The following is a 14,897-nucleotide window of genomic DNA, read 5'->3' on the forward strand; positions in this document are numbered from 1 at the left end:
AGGCATGATTGAGTTTCAGTTTAAACACTTATAAAAGTTGTCATTGAGTGTTAACATTCTCATATCATTTGATCCGAGGACTTCAGGCATGATTGAGTTTCCGTTTAAACACTTATAAAAGCTGTCATTGAGTGTTAACCTTCCCATATCATCTGGTCTGAGGACTTCAGGCATGATTAAGTTTCGGTTTAAACACTTATAAAAGTTGTCATTGAATGTTAACCTTCCCATATCATCTGGTCTGAGGACTTTAGGCATGATTGAGTTTCAGTTTAAACACTTATAAAAGTTGTCATTGAGTGTTAACATTCTCATATCATCTGATCCGAGAACTTTAGGCATGATTGAGTTTCGATTTAAACACTTATAAAAGTTGTCATTGAGTGTTAACCTTCCTATGTCATCTGGTCCAAAGACTTCAGGCATGATTGAGTTTTGGTTTAAACACTTATAAAAGTTAAAATAACAGAAAGTACAAAGCTTTTATATTACAAATAAACATATTGATCAAGGAAAAACTCGTTAATAGTAATACCTTTTCAGGTTGTTTACATCCACGGGCGTAGTATTACATGATTATCTAAATCTTCTAGAAAGTATGTCCCGATGCCAGCCCCTGAGATAATACGGTATGGCCCTTCCCAATTGGGCTCTAGTTTTCCCCATGCTGGGTTCTTTGCAGCGCCCAAAACTTTCCCCAACACTAAATCACCAACTGCTAATGATCTCGGCTTCACGTTGGCAATGTAACCCTGTTTGAGCTTGTGTTGGTAATATGCTAGTTGAACCATTGCATTTTCCCTTCTCTCTTCAATCAAGTCTAAATTCTTCTCTAGTAACTCATTATTACTACTCGGACTGAATGAACTAGTTCTTAACATTGGGAAACCAGTTTCTAAAGGGATGACAGACTCAGCCTCATAAGTCATTGAGAAGGGGGTCTCCCCGGTAGACTTACGAGGTGTGGTCCGATATGTCAGAAAACATGTGGCAGTTCTTCCACCCATTTGCCTTTCACTATGACCTTGTTAACAACCTCTGCTTGTCCATTCCCTTGGGGATAAGCCGAGGTAGAATATCTATTCGTAATTCCCAACTCACAACAATATCTTCTAAAATATTTGCTATCAAACTGAAGGCAATTGTATGAGATGAGGGTATTAGGGACTCCAAATCGGGTAACAATGTTTTTTCAGACAAACTTCTTGGCATCCATATCTTTGATGTTTGCCAGGGGTTCAGCCTCGACCCATTTAGTGAAGTATTCTGTGCTGACCAGTAGTTACCTCTTATTTCCTACTGCCTTAGGAAAAAGGCCCACGATGTCTAAGCTGCATTGAGCGAATGGCCAAGGGCTGGACAAAGGATTAAGGATTCCCCCTGGTTGGTGTATGTTTGGTGCGAACCGTTGGCATTGATCGCATTTTTTTACGTATTCTTGTGCTTCCCTTTGCATATTTGGCCACCAATAGCCTTGAGTGATTGCTCTGTGTGCTAGGGATCTACCTCCAGTGTGGCTTCTGCAAACTCCCTCATGTAACTTCTCGAGGAGTAATTCAGTTGCTTCAAGATGTACACATAACAGATACTGTCCTGAGAATGAGTGTTTTTATAATTTCTGGTCGTCGGACAGCTAGAACCGAAGAGCTTTTCTTCTTACCTTGTCAGCTTCTCACTTTTCTTTAGGCAGAGTATCTTCTTAAAGAATAGCACCACAGGGTCCATCCAGCTAGGCCCTGCTCTAACCTGGTGAACTCGGACTGTTTCTCTCCTCACCTCTGTAGGTTTATACAAATCTTCTATGAGGATAACTCAAGGCAGGTTCTGCAACGAGGAGGTCGCAAGTGTGGCTAGGGAATCAACATGTGGGTTTCCGCTTCTAGGGATGTGCAACAAGTTAAAGGATTCAAAATCTGATTGCAGGTGTCTAACTTGACTCAAGTATCCCTACATTCTTTCATCTTCCGTTTCGAATTCTCCTTTCACTTGACTGACGACTAACCTTGAGTCCGAGAACATCTCGACTACCTTTCCGCCCGTTTTTTGAACCATAGTCATTCCCATCAATAGAGCTTCATATTCAGCCTCATTATTTGTAGCCGAAAAGTCCAGCCTTAATGACTTTTCAATAGTGATCTTCTTAGGGGATACTAACACTAGCCCCATTTCGAAACCCTTATGATTTGCTACACCATCAACGTACACTTCCCAGGATATGGGACCTTGTTGGGAGATCAGGCCAACCGATTTTTCACCCATGTTCTATGTTGATGCTATTTCTTCTAATGGGGGTTCAGCGAACTCGGCCACCAGAACCGCGAGGACCTGGCCCTTGATAGAGATACGAGGCATGTATTTGATGTGAAAAGCCCCTAAAACCATGCCCCATTTAGTAATCCTCCCGTGTAATCAGCACTTCAGAGTATAGCTTTAAGTGGAAGCTGGGTGAGGACAACAACTGTATGTGCTTGGAAATAATGGGGCAACTTTCGTGTACCATGTACTACCGCTAGGATGGCTTTCTCCAATGGTAGATAACAAACCTCGGCCTCATGCAGCGACTTTCTCACATAATAAACTAGTCGCTATACGCCTCTATCAACTCATATCAATACCAAACTTACAACATAAGGGGCCACAACGATATAGGCAAACAGGACTTCATCCACTTCAGGACTGGATATGATAGGTGGCCGAGTTAGATATTCTTTAAGTTGCTGGAAAGCTAAGGCATACTCCTCGGTCCATTCAAACCCTTTCCATTTGTTAATCAGTAGGAAGAAAGGTCTGCACCTATCTGCTAATCGAAAGATGAACCGGTTTAAGGCCGCGGCCATTCCAATCAGTTTCTGGACTTCTTTGGGATTCCAAGGTGGCTGCAAACTGTTAATAGCCTTGATTTGATTGGGATTAACCTCAATCCCTCTGTGGGTTACCATATAGCCTAGGAACTTGCCTGATCCCACACCAAATGAGCACTTGGAAGTATTTAAACACAACTTGTATTCTCTAAGAACTTCAAAAATGTTTTCGAGATCTCCTATATGCTCAGATACCACCTTACTTTTCACTACCATATCATCTATGTAGACTTCAATATTCTTACTCAATTGTGGCTCAAACATCCTCATCATCATCCTTTGGTAAGTAGATCCCACATTTTTCAAACCAAATGGCATCACCTTGTAGTGGTAGTTCCCAATAGGGGTGACAAAAGTAGTCTTCTCCTGATCATCCAAGGCTAATGGTATTTGGTGATATCCTTGAAAGGCGTCCAGGAAACTCATCTGAGGATAACCTACAGTTGCATCTACTAGCTGATCTATTTTAGGCATAGGGAATGGATCTTTCAGGCAAGCCTTATTCGGGTCTGTGAAATCTACGCACACTTGCCACTTCCCATTTTTCTTCTTTATCACCACAGTGTTAGCCAACCATTTAGGGTAGAAAACTTCCTTGATTACCCTTGCTCATTTGAGCTTCATTACCTCGCATCTGACAACATCTGCATGCTCTTTGGATGGGCGGCGAGGCGGCTGTTTTTGGGGAATGATGGATGGATTAACATTTAGATGATGGCAGATGAAGTCTAGATCCACTCCCGGGGCCTCAATAGCGTCCCATGAAAACACATCGAGGTTTTTTCTAAGGAATTTTATTAGCTCTTCCTTCTCTTGAGGAGGTAGCTGAGACCTAGCCTGAAAGAACTTTTCTAGATCGTCACCGATAATAACCTTTACCAAATCCTCACATTTAGCCTCCTTGGCTGAATCGTTGATGGGCAGTGCCGTAGGTTTTAACTGCTATAAATCCTTTTCAGCATGGGCCGAGGACTCAACCTCGGGCTTATGCCGAATTACAGCCACTAAGCATTGTCTGGCCACAGATTGATCTCCTAAGATCTCTTTAACCTGGCCTTCGCACGGATATTTAACCTTCTGGTGCAAAGTAGAAGAAACAGCTCCTAGTGTATGAAGCCAGGGTTTGGCTATAATTTCTGTGTAGGGTGAATACACGTCCACAACAATGAAATCTATCTCTATTATTTCTGGACCAGTTTGCACAGGTAGTCGAATTTGGCCCTTTGAAATGACGACTTTCCCATCGAAACTCACCAGTGGAAAGCTGTAGGGCATTAAGTCCTCGAGTTTTAAGTTCAGCCCCTTATATAAGTCGAGGTACATTATCTCAACACCACTGCCTTGGTCCACCATCACCCTCTTCACATCATATCCCCTAATTTTAAGGGAAACCACCAAAGCATCATCGTGAGGCAGAATGGTTCCGATTTTATCCTCATTCGAGAAACCCAAAACTGGTTGAATTTCCATTCTAGCCCTCTTCGGATCTTGATTAGCATCCTCAATGAATAGCCGAGCTATAGACATTACTCTGGACAGACAGGATCCAGTTCTCCTTGGTGCAGCGAAGATAACATTTATCGTTCCCAATGGGGGGCCTGGAAGAATCATATCTCTGAAATTCTGAGTTTGCCTGGACCCCTCGACCACTAGAGTGGTATAAGAGTTATTTTAATTTACCTTCACAGACAAGCTGGTCTAGATGGTCACATAGACTCCTGCAATCCTCTGTGGTGTGTTCATGATCTTGATGGTATTGACAATAGAGGTTGTGGTTGCGCCTTTCGGGGTTTCCCACCATTTTATTTAGCCGTTTAAAGAATGGCTCATTCTTGATCTTCTCTAGAATTTGATGCACCGGCTCTCGAAACACAGTGTTAACTGCCTGAAGATTTGCCGACCCTGACTATCCAACAAAATCTCTCCATGGCCTGCTATCACTGTACCGATCCGACCTGCAATCCCTTCTCTCTTGAGGGATAACCTTATCTTTTCCTTTTCCCTGCTGCTGGTCTTCTTCAACTCTTTTATGCTTATCAATCCTGTCCATCAGTTGGTGCACATTGGTAACAGGTTTACTAGTCAAAGATTTCCTCAAACCGTGCTCAGTTGGAAGGCCGAGCTTAAAAGTACTAATAGCAACTTCGTCAAAGTCACCATCCATCTCATTGAACATCTTTCAGTATTTATCCGAATACATTTTCAAGGTCTCACACATTTTCAGGGTCTCACCATCTTGCATGCTTAAGGATAGTAAAGAAGTTAAAGGCCGAGAAACCCTGCGATATGTGATAAAACGGGAACCAAATGCCTGGGTGAGCTCCTTGAAGGAACTTATAAAGTCTGCTCTCAGGCTATCGAACCACCTCATTGCGACTGGTCCCAGGCTAGATGGGAAAACCTTACACATTAAGGCTTTGTCCTTGGAATAGATAGTCATCCTCTAGTTGAAATGGCTCATATGCTTCATAGGGTCTGTTCGACCATTGTAGATGGTGAACATTGGCTAATAAAAGCGCTGAGGAAGTCTTGCCTCTTCAATCTTATGCGTGAAAGGGGACCTGGAGATTTGGTTTAGGGCCCTGCTCATAGCGTCGTTTCCTACACCTCTACGTGACGGGCTTCGAAACCGCCGCTCACGACGATGTTCCTCTTCATAGGAGAAAGATTTGCTGGGTGGGGTTCGAGACTTCCGCCTATAACTAACGTCCTCTTCACTATCAAAAGAAACATCAGAGTTCAAAGAAGCTTGTTTCCTCTTTGCATGGCGTAACTCTCTTTTTAACTGATCGATCTCCAGTTGCATGCTCTTATTGTTCTTTTAATGGGAGATATGGCTCCCCCCACGAGGTTGACTCCTGTCAGGGTGTGTGGTGTGGATACTTCCTTCACAGTCACCTCTCTGCTCAAGGTTAAGGAAATGGTCATCGTGCTGGGATCCTCTCGACTCTACTTGTAGTGGATCTGGTTCTGCCATAGTTAACCATTGCTTTCAATATCACCCAAGCTCTTTCCCATAGACGGCGCCAATTGTAGGGTCACAATTTAGGGCCCAAGCCCACAGAAGAATTGGATGATGGCCCAATGAGCCTAATACAATAAATTTGTAGATAATGGGTTAAAGAGCTAAGTTTTAATGAAATTAATAACGACTAGTATGGATTTAGAAGATGATCAAGCAAGAATAAGACTCATTAGATTGAATAAATTTACCGTCCGAGGAGATAATTCAGAGTATAAATCAATATAACTGTTTATAAATACAACTTTAATTACTATAGTATTTCTTTTCCCTTTTTCTTTTCTTTTCTTTTTCTTCCCCCCCCCCTTCTCTCGTGGAAGGTCTCTCACATTATATAGTTCATCTCAAGCCACCCTGATCCTACACTTGTCGATCATCTAAACTTTCACTTGAGTGCCTGTCCCTTCAAACGCCTTCTTTGGCTTTTTGTAAGCAGTAGTAGCTGATACTGCACTGTTCAGGGGTCTTCTCCACATAAATATGACTAGAAAAATAGCTACAATGCATTTAATGTAGTGGTAGCAGCTTTTCCTTTAAATATTTTTGAGTTCTTATCACTCCAATACATGCTTGAAGCACATCTTCACTGTGTAAACCTCCTAATATGTCACCTACATTGCTGGACTATAGATTCGAACTGTATTTGTTGTGTCCAAGGAGGATTTACTCCTCGGACCGTTCTCCATCTATTCCTTCTTTGTGAGACTTTAAACTTGGGGTCTCTCTCAATCACTTACCCCTCCTTGGACACGCCCACGTTCCCAGATGAGGCCCAAGGCCCAATATACAAATTTGGGTCTATATCCCTACAAGTAGCATCAGGTATGTGTTGTGAGATTGCAACCTATCATTATATTTCCTTTGTCTATTGTTACACTTCCTCTTTACATTAAATAAATGCTTTTCTTTTTTTTCTTTCCTTTTTTTATAATTATATTGTTCTCATGTTTATGCTAGTTCTGTTATCATAGTCTAGTTAACAGAATGAAGGTACAATTGAAATTTATAGTGGCATCAGGTATGTGTTGTGAGATTGCAACCTATCATTATATTTCCTTTGTCTATTGTTACACTTCCTCTTTACATTAAATAAATGCTTTTCTTTTTTTTCTTTCCTTTTTTTATAATTATATTGTTCTCATGTTTATGCTAGTTCTGTTATCATAGTCTAGTTAACAGAATGAAGGTACAATTGAAATTTATAGTGGCATCAGGTATGTGTTGTGAGATTGCAACCTATCATTATATTTCCTTTGTCTATTGTTACACTTCCTCTTTACATTAAATAAATGCTTTTCTTTTTTTTCTTTCCTTTTTTTATAATTATATTGTTCTCATGTTTATGCTAGTTCTGTTATCATAGTCTAGTTAACAGAATGAAGGTACAATTGAAATTTATAGTGGCATCAGGTATGTGTTGTGAGATTGCAACCTATCATTATATTTCCTTTGTCTATTGTTACACTTCCTCTTTACATTAAATAAATGCTTTTCTTTTTTTTCTTTCCTTTTTTTATAATTATATTGTTCTCATGTTTATGCTAGTTCTGTTATCATAGTCTAGTTAACAGAATGAAGGTACAATTGAAATTTATAGTGGTTTAGTTTTGATCAGAAACAAAATTCCTCTTCTGATTTTTTCCCACTGCTTTAACTTTTTATGATCTCTGTTTCCTGATGAAAGATCCTGTCCTTATACTTGTTCCTAGCTATTATCTATATGTGTTTATTTTTTCCTAGTTTCTATAACCAAAAAACCAAGCACTATAGAATTACCCCCCCCAAAAAAAAAAAAAAAAAAAAAAAACCCAAGCAGTACGGAATTTATGTGAAAAATTTTCAATTTTGCTTCGAGAAAATTATGGTGAATTGAGGTTGACAAGGACCTTTTGTAGATTTGCTTTTCTGACTTTATTTTGATTAGTTGAATAGTAATCTGAAATTTTAATCCATAACCCAAGATTTGCGAGAAGATTTTCCATGTCAACTTCAACGCAATACTACTTTAAACAATTTTAAGTATCATGAATACTGGTTCTTGGGCAAGTGATGTTTACTCTAATATTAATATTAGAAATTCATTCATAACTAACTTGTCAATACTTAGAGGAATATGATTTTAAATAAAGAATTTCATTTACTGCTGAATGTAGGAGTATGAAACTATTGCTCACATTTGCATAGTGTTTACATTCAGCCTCTTAACCTCGTGGTCACACTAATCATTGGGAGTTATTTGCCGATTAATTTGATCATTTGATTTAGAGGTGAGAGCAGCCAAGATAGCACAAGAAACAATAAGATTTTAAAGATTTTCTCTTAAAAGAAAAAAACAAAAACAAAAACAAAAGCAAAAGACATATGGTGGGAGGATATCCCCCATCTCACCAAAGTTTATATTGTAGGATGTATAGCCATTTTAATTTCAAGCAATCAAATACTATTTTTATTTTATTTTTAAAGAAAAATATATACCGAAGTGTTCAATACTTCTAATGCACTAGACTTAATACAATATAGACATGTGACAAGTGTTAAACACGTGGCCACATCATTTTGGATTTAGTGTACAAGACGAGATAGTATATCATGTTTCGGGTGTATATGTCATCTCTCTCACAACAGCTGGGTCCCACACAATTGTGGGACCCAACTGTTGTGAGAGAGATGTCATATACACCTGAAACATAATATAATTTTTCGCACAAGACACTAGACCCAAGTCATTTCCATTAAATAGAGGTTACCCAAAAACAAGCATGTTATAATCAATTTTAATTTAAACAATCTAATAATAATAATCAACTTATTATTATACAATTTAAAAATATAGGGTTTTTTTTTTTTTTTTTTTTTTTTACTTACCTAAACTCTCTCAAATTGATAGGTATGGAATACTACATAGTTTTTATCTTGGGATGTACCACTTCATGGGAAAGTATATTTTTTCTTTTTCTTTTTTTCTTTTTTTTTCCCTTTTTTTTTTTTTGGTGAAGGGAATAGTATATCTTTTTTTTATAAGAAGGCATATATTTCAATCTTTTACATTTTAATATACCCACAAGTTCTTTAAAAATGCAACAAGATCTACTGTTTTCACGAAAATTCTCATTTTGATTATCAGGGGAGGATATCTAGGTGCTAAGCAACCACAAAATCAGCTTGGGCTATTTGGTTGTTCCTTCTGTTTCTAATTTAATGCTTTCAGGTCAGGAAGTCACTGGACAAAAATACCGCAGGCTCTAATCCCCCAAGATTAGTATATATCCCAGCCAGGAGCGTTTACCACAATTGACCAGGTCTCAAGTGATGTTAGCTTACTTATTGTGAGAGAGAGAGAGAGAGAATATAGAAAGCAGGTCACCTAATCTCATCACGCACAAAGATGGTGCAGTTAGCATGAGCTAATATCTTCCAGCACTAAAATGGTGGAGTTAGCATGTACTGTAAGTTAGTAGCTAATTTTTTCTATATATTTGGTACAAACTGGTATACTCCTATAGGAGGCATAGATCCAATACCAAAATGGCAGAGAAAGAATTGATAGAAAACTCGAACACAAAGCAGCTTCGGCAACCACCTTCTGTCCCTTTTCTTTGGGAAGTGAGGCCAGGAATACCTAAAAGAGACTGGAAGCCCGAAGCTTCTTCAGTTAAACCAGTTCCAAAACCTCCAGTCAAACTTGTTGCCTCAGTGCCCTTCTTGTGGGAGGAAAAGCCAGGCACACCGCTGCCCTCATTTTCACAACCACCACAAGATTCAGTAACTCTAACCCCACCAGCAAATCTCATCAGCTTCCCTTCGCCTTCAGTGTACTCTCACAGCTATAGTGATGATTCATTTGAAGCAGATGTCGAAACATTCGATTTTGAGACAGACAATACATTCAGCTCACCTCCCTCTCTCTTAGCCAATTGCCTTGTGTCAGTAACAGCAATTTCTACTGCTGTTTCAGTAGAGAAAATTTCAGCAGAGGAATATAAAGGTGGCGAGCTGGAAACTCCTTCCTCACCGGCTTCTGAAACAGACAGTAGTACAAGCAGCTATGCAACTGGCACTGCAAGCCTTGTAGGGGCTCCTTTCTTGGAATGCCTCTTTCCACTGTTGCCACCCACTTCTGGCTTTCTCAACAAGGTTGGATGTTTGGAAAATGACTGCCAGGCTCCACTGGAACCCAAAAGTAAACATGATGATCGTCAAAGCAATAGCAGTGTCATGGTAAGGAAGGCCCCAACACTTGGAGAGCTGATAATGATGAGCAGGAGGAGGAGTTTGCAGAGAAAGGCTGCTCAAATGAGAAAACAGAATCTATCAATGGTAAAATTCAAGCTCTTGCTTCCTATTTGCTTGTCTCCAACTACCTGAAACTATATCTGGGCATCAGCCAACTAAAGAACAATTGGTAGGTATAATTAACAGCCATCTACCATTAATTAAAATGAGAACAAAAAATAGAAAGCAGAATTATACATATGAAGTTGATTTCTATTGACAACAAAATAATAAAACAAATGTCATATTTCTAATTATCTGTCATTTTGCATAACGAATGTGAAAACAGCTTTTAATCTTGCCTGAATGCAACTATGACAGGACTTGACGAAGAACAGAGCATTTGGATGCTGCATCTTCATATCTGGCAGCAAGATGGTGGAAGGATTACACACGAAGGGAATGCACTTGCCAAGACTGAAACTGATGTAGAAGAAATTCTATATGCTTTGTGGAAAAAGAAAATTCTGCAGTCAATTCCCACCATAGAGTTCCCTCTTAAAATCATTGTAGTTTTTGTTTCCGGGACTTAAGGCTGTAAACAATTTACAAAAACTGCAATGTATCAAGATTTCAAACTCTATCAGAACTCCAAGAGAGACGACATCAAATTCATGATCAATGAGAAGCCGTCCATGTCTACAACCCTTTCCGAAACAATTGAGAAATTTACTTCTAATAGAACATGGCAATCAGCACAAATATAAATAATTCAAAGTAATTTAACTTGAAATTTTACAAGTTTCAGCAACTTTCCTGATCCGTTCTATAACTATAACAACATCCTCTTGGGATAAAGTAGTAAAACAACACCGGAACCATCCTGGTTCTATGCAATGACAAGCAGACCCAGGAGTTACATTGATCTTAGCAATATTCAACAGCTTGTCCCATAATTCAAGTTCCCCTTTCTCACTATAAGAGCTAATTAATCCACTCATATCAGCCCAACAGTATAAACCAGCACAACTCTGTGCACACTTGATTCCTAATTGTTTTAAACCTTCCACAAACAGATCATGCATTTCCCGTATCCTCTTCTTGTTGGTCTCAATGTATTCCTGAATGAATCTCGTATCTGAAACCATTGAAATTAGTAGCCGCTGGGTTGGAGCAGAAATGGAAGAAAACCTTGTTAACTTTTTAGCAGCAATTAAAACACTCTCATTAAATGAATAGATAACCCCCACTCTAAATCCAGGAAGAGCAAGGTCCTTCGACAGACCATATACTATATGAATTCTGTTTTTGTCGATATCTTCCATGTCAAGAATTTCAGCCATGCTCACAAACTCCTCACTTCCATACATAGACCCTGCAAATATTTCATCAGAGACAATATGGATATTCTTCTCTCGGGCAAAGTCCAATAGATTGTACAAGGTTTCCCGTGGTAGCAAATTGCCAACAGGATTTGAAGGGTTGGAGATGAGAATCCCGCGAACTTTAATTCCTCGTTTTCTTGCCTGATTAAATGCTTGATCAAGAGCAGTGATACTTATAATGAAGTTGTCAGTACTACGACAGTGAACTGGTATTAGGTCCACTCCAGTTCGCCATCTCATATCCCTGTCAAAACTGCAGATCACATTCTTAATTAACTTCCACAGTACATTTGAGCATCAAAAAATCAAAGAAGGGGGTGATTCTTAGTGATTCAAAAAACGGTTTTATTCACAGAAACTTACCCAGGATAATATGGTGTGGGGACAAGAAATGCATTTCCAGGGTCTGCCAAGCAGAAACATAGTATCTCAAGAGCAGGAGTTGCCCCAGCCGTTAACACCATCTGCGATGGGTCAAACGAGACAGCTCTTCCCATGACCTGAGACATGAAATCTGCCATAGCCTGCAAAGTCCAGAAGAAAAAATAAAAAATAAAAAAAATTTAAAATAACAACGCAGATAAACTATGACTAATCCCAAAAGTTTAAGCTGTTAGAAAACGACGAATTTAATCATTTAACCATTATTCTAACAAACACAAACACAAACTCAATTCCTATCTCCTCCAATTACACAATTGGTTGGTCACTTGTGTACAGAAATACAACAGTCATTATGAATGTCACCACCAGTAAAATACATGGACATGAATTTTTTTTTTTTTTTAAATAACGTAAAGAACCTTTCTAAAGAAGAGCCCTTTGGACTCGCCTCTAGCCAATAAAACCTACAACCAACCGACCCGACATTGCCAGGTAATCTAGAGGCATTCACCCTTGACGGGCTAAGTAGTTTATGCTCATGCAATCCAAAAGCAAAATGCATGGACAAAAAATAAATGGAAAAAAAAAAATTATCACTAATCTAAGCTTCTTCTTCTTTTTTAATTGTTGTTCAATAATCAAAGCTTATTTGCGTTTATTATAAATCTAAACAAGCAAAAGTGTACATGGCATTCAAGAAACTGCATGAATAAAAGGCAATTCACTTTTACCACTTTAAACTCCATCAATCCATCGGACGGTTGGTACGGCGCGATTCCACTAATACTCAAATCACCACCGTCCCTTCCCATTACTGAGTCCTTCGTATTCTCCGAAAGCCATTTCTCAATCAAATCAAAACACAGCTACAATACAATCAACAAAAACAAAAGAAAATAACCATTACCACAAAAACAATTAATCAAAAAAAGGTCAAAACAGTAAAATACTGACTCTGTTTTCGGACAAGCCGAGCTGGATAATTCCATTCGGGTTATCCAACCTGTCGTACGGATCCCCCGAAACTCTATCCAACCCGATATAATACGGCGAGTCGTTCGGTTTGGCAATCGAGCTGGCCCGAGAGGAGACCTGGACGGGTCCAATGGAGCCCCGAGAGGACAAATTGGATCGAGACGAGGAGCGCTGGAGGTCGGAGAGGTTAGACGAGGATTGAGAAGGGGAAGTAGGGTTGGAACCGGGTTTGGGAGAACGGTGTCGTTTGAGGTAGAGCTGGAAGAAGTAGAAGAGAGCGCAGGGGATTAGAGAGCCCAAGATTAGGCCGCCTCGGCCTTGAACGACGCCTTGTAGAGGCACTATGAGTCGCATGGCGGTGGCTCCTCCTCCTCCGGTGGGGTTTCGGGTTTCTGATTCGGATTCGTGGGTTCGGGGTCTAGGTCGGGTCATGGGCTTTTGGCGGGAGATTGGCTGGCCCGCCGGTCAAATGAAAAATTTTTTGAGAAGTCTACTCGAGTGGTCCGTCAGGCTGGAAAGCTTGGTTGCTTTAGGTAGTTGGTGTTGGAGGCAGTGACAGAGACAAATGAGAACATTTTGGTTTGAGAGTGTGTTTTTATGAGAGAAGAGAGGGAAGGATTCGATAATTTCGATTTGGTTGGTTTTGGATTTTCTAGTGTTTTTTTTTTTTTTTAATAAATTTTAATAATGCCAGATGTTCACCAACATAAGCTTTGTAATTTTTAATTTTTAATCATTTATATATTCTTAAAATTTAGAATATAGTTTAGTTACAAAATTGATTGTAACCTAAAATTATAATCTTACTCAATAAAATAAATATTACTACATATTTTGAAAATCTAACCGTTGAATTGCATATTCTTTAAGCTCTTAATACACGTATCAAATTTTATGTCGATCAAATATTATTCACTATATAATCTATAAGCTTATATATTATGCATAATTTTAAATTATAAAAACTTACAATTTAAACAATTTATTGATAACATAGCTATTGATCTTTAATTTTTTAGAAATTTTGCAAGCATAGAGGATATAAGAAGAAGATATAATCTAATAGTGAGTTTGTCAAAATTCACCTCCAATAAAAAAATATTAAATAATGTTGTAATTTTAGGTTACAACTAATTTTGTAACTAAATTTTATCCAAAAATTTATATATACACCCATGAACGCAGTTATATGGACTAGGGGGGCCATTGCCCTCCTAATTTTTTTTTTTTAAATGTTAGTGTATATTAATAGGTATTAATTTTAGCAATTTTGTTCAATAAAATTACACTTTGCCCCCCTTAACAATGTCATCAATTCTTTTAAGAGTAATGTTATAGTCATAAACTTTTTTACAATATTTTTACAAACCATTGAGGTAGCAAATTCTTATTGGTTCATACACTTGCATCACTTTTTACTTACCAATAACTACTCACTACATTAGTAATTTGTATAAATTTTGTAGTTTTAGCATTTTTCACCTTTTAAATTCCATAAAAATTAATAGATTAAATTTAAAACAAAATAAACCTAAAAAAATTAGCCTAACAACAAAAATTAACAATAATAAAGCTAAAAAAAATTAAGCTCAATCAACATATTTTACTCAAAACAAATATGGTTCTTTAAAAAGTTTTAAACAAAAATCTTTAGTGGTAAAGCAGTAGAGTCAAAAGCCGGAGCCACCACACATAGTGAGTAACAAAGCTGCTCCCTTGAGTCCAAGTCCTAGTTCCATTTATCTATGTATTTTTCATTAGAAATACATTGCCAAAAAATTGTTATAATATATCATTAGTGTAGGGATTTTAGGCCCAGTAGAATGTTTTGTTCCAGGGGCCCAGTCTAAGGATACCTCATAAGTCCAAGGATGGATAAACATGTGATAGATGTCAACACTAATAAATAAAGGAAGGAATTTAGGCGTTATGTTTCAGGGAAGTGATCCAAGGATGAATGCTTCCTTAAATGGGCAAGGCCGAGGTCAGAAGAAGCGATCTGATATCAAGAGTAAACCAGACGATATCAAGAAGGAACAAGACAAAGGGAGGTCCTAA

General features: G+C 38.4%; 3 protein-coding genes across 5 annotated transcripts; 1 reads left to right on the forward strand and 2 right to left on the reverse strand.

Moving 5' to 3' along the window:
* Positions 1-3,803: 3,803 nt before the first annotated feature.
* Positions 3,804-4,388, reverse strand: LOC111992960 (uncharacterized). Its single transcript, XM_024024808.1, has one exon. The coding sequence runs from the start codon at positions 4,386-4,388 to the stop codon at positions 3,804-3,806; it is 585 nt and encodes a 194-aa protein (XP_023880576.1).
* A 4,842-nt stretch (positions 4,389-9,230) lies between these two features.
* Positions 9,231-13,462, reverse strand: LOC111992969 (probable aminotransferase ACS12). 3 transcript variants are annotated; one of them, XM_065776854.1, is made up of 5 exons: positions 12,819-13,462; positions 12,596-12,730; positions 11,844-12,004; positions 10,458-11,733; positions 9,231-10,168 (listed from the first exon to the last, which is right to left on the reverse strand). In XM_065776854.1, the coding sequence occupies exons 1-4, from the start codon at positions 13,269-13,271 to the stop codon at positions 10,878-10,880; spliced, it is 1,605 nt and encodes a 534-aa protein (XP_065632926.1). In that variant the 5' UTR covers positions 13,272-13,462; the 3' UTR covers positions 9,231-10,168; positions 10,458-10,877. The 3 variants fall into 3 exon arrangements, with proteins under 3 accessions (XP_065632926.1, XP_023880587.1, XP_065632927.1); XM_024024819.2 differs by having other exon boundaries at positions 9,231-10,244; XM_065776855.1 differs by having other exon boundaries at positions 9,231-10,250.
* LOC111992970 (uncharacterized) lies at positions 9,409-10,587 on the forward strand. Its single transcript, XM_024024820.2, has 2 exons — positions 9,409-10,200; positions 10,477-10,587. The coding sequence occupies exons 1-2, from the start codon at positions 9,409-9,411 to the stop codon at positions 10,585-10,587; spliced, it is 903 nt and encodes a 300-aa protein (XP_023880588.1).
* Positions 13,463-14,897: the final 1,435 nt, after the last annotated feature.

This window comes from Quercus suber, unplaced genomic scaffold (assembly GCF_002906115.3).
Source record: "Quercus suber isolate HL8 unplaced genomic scaffold, Cork oak 2.0 scaffold_143, whole genome shotgun sequence".
In the NCBI taxonomy this organism is placed as follows: domain Eukaryota; kingdom Viridiplantae; phylum Streptophyta; class Magnoliopsida; order Fagales; family Fagaceae; genus Quercus; species Quercus suber.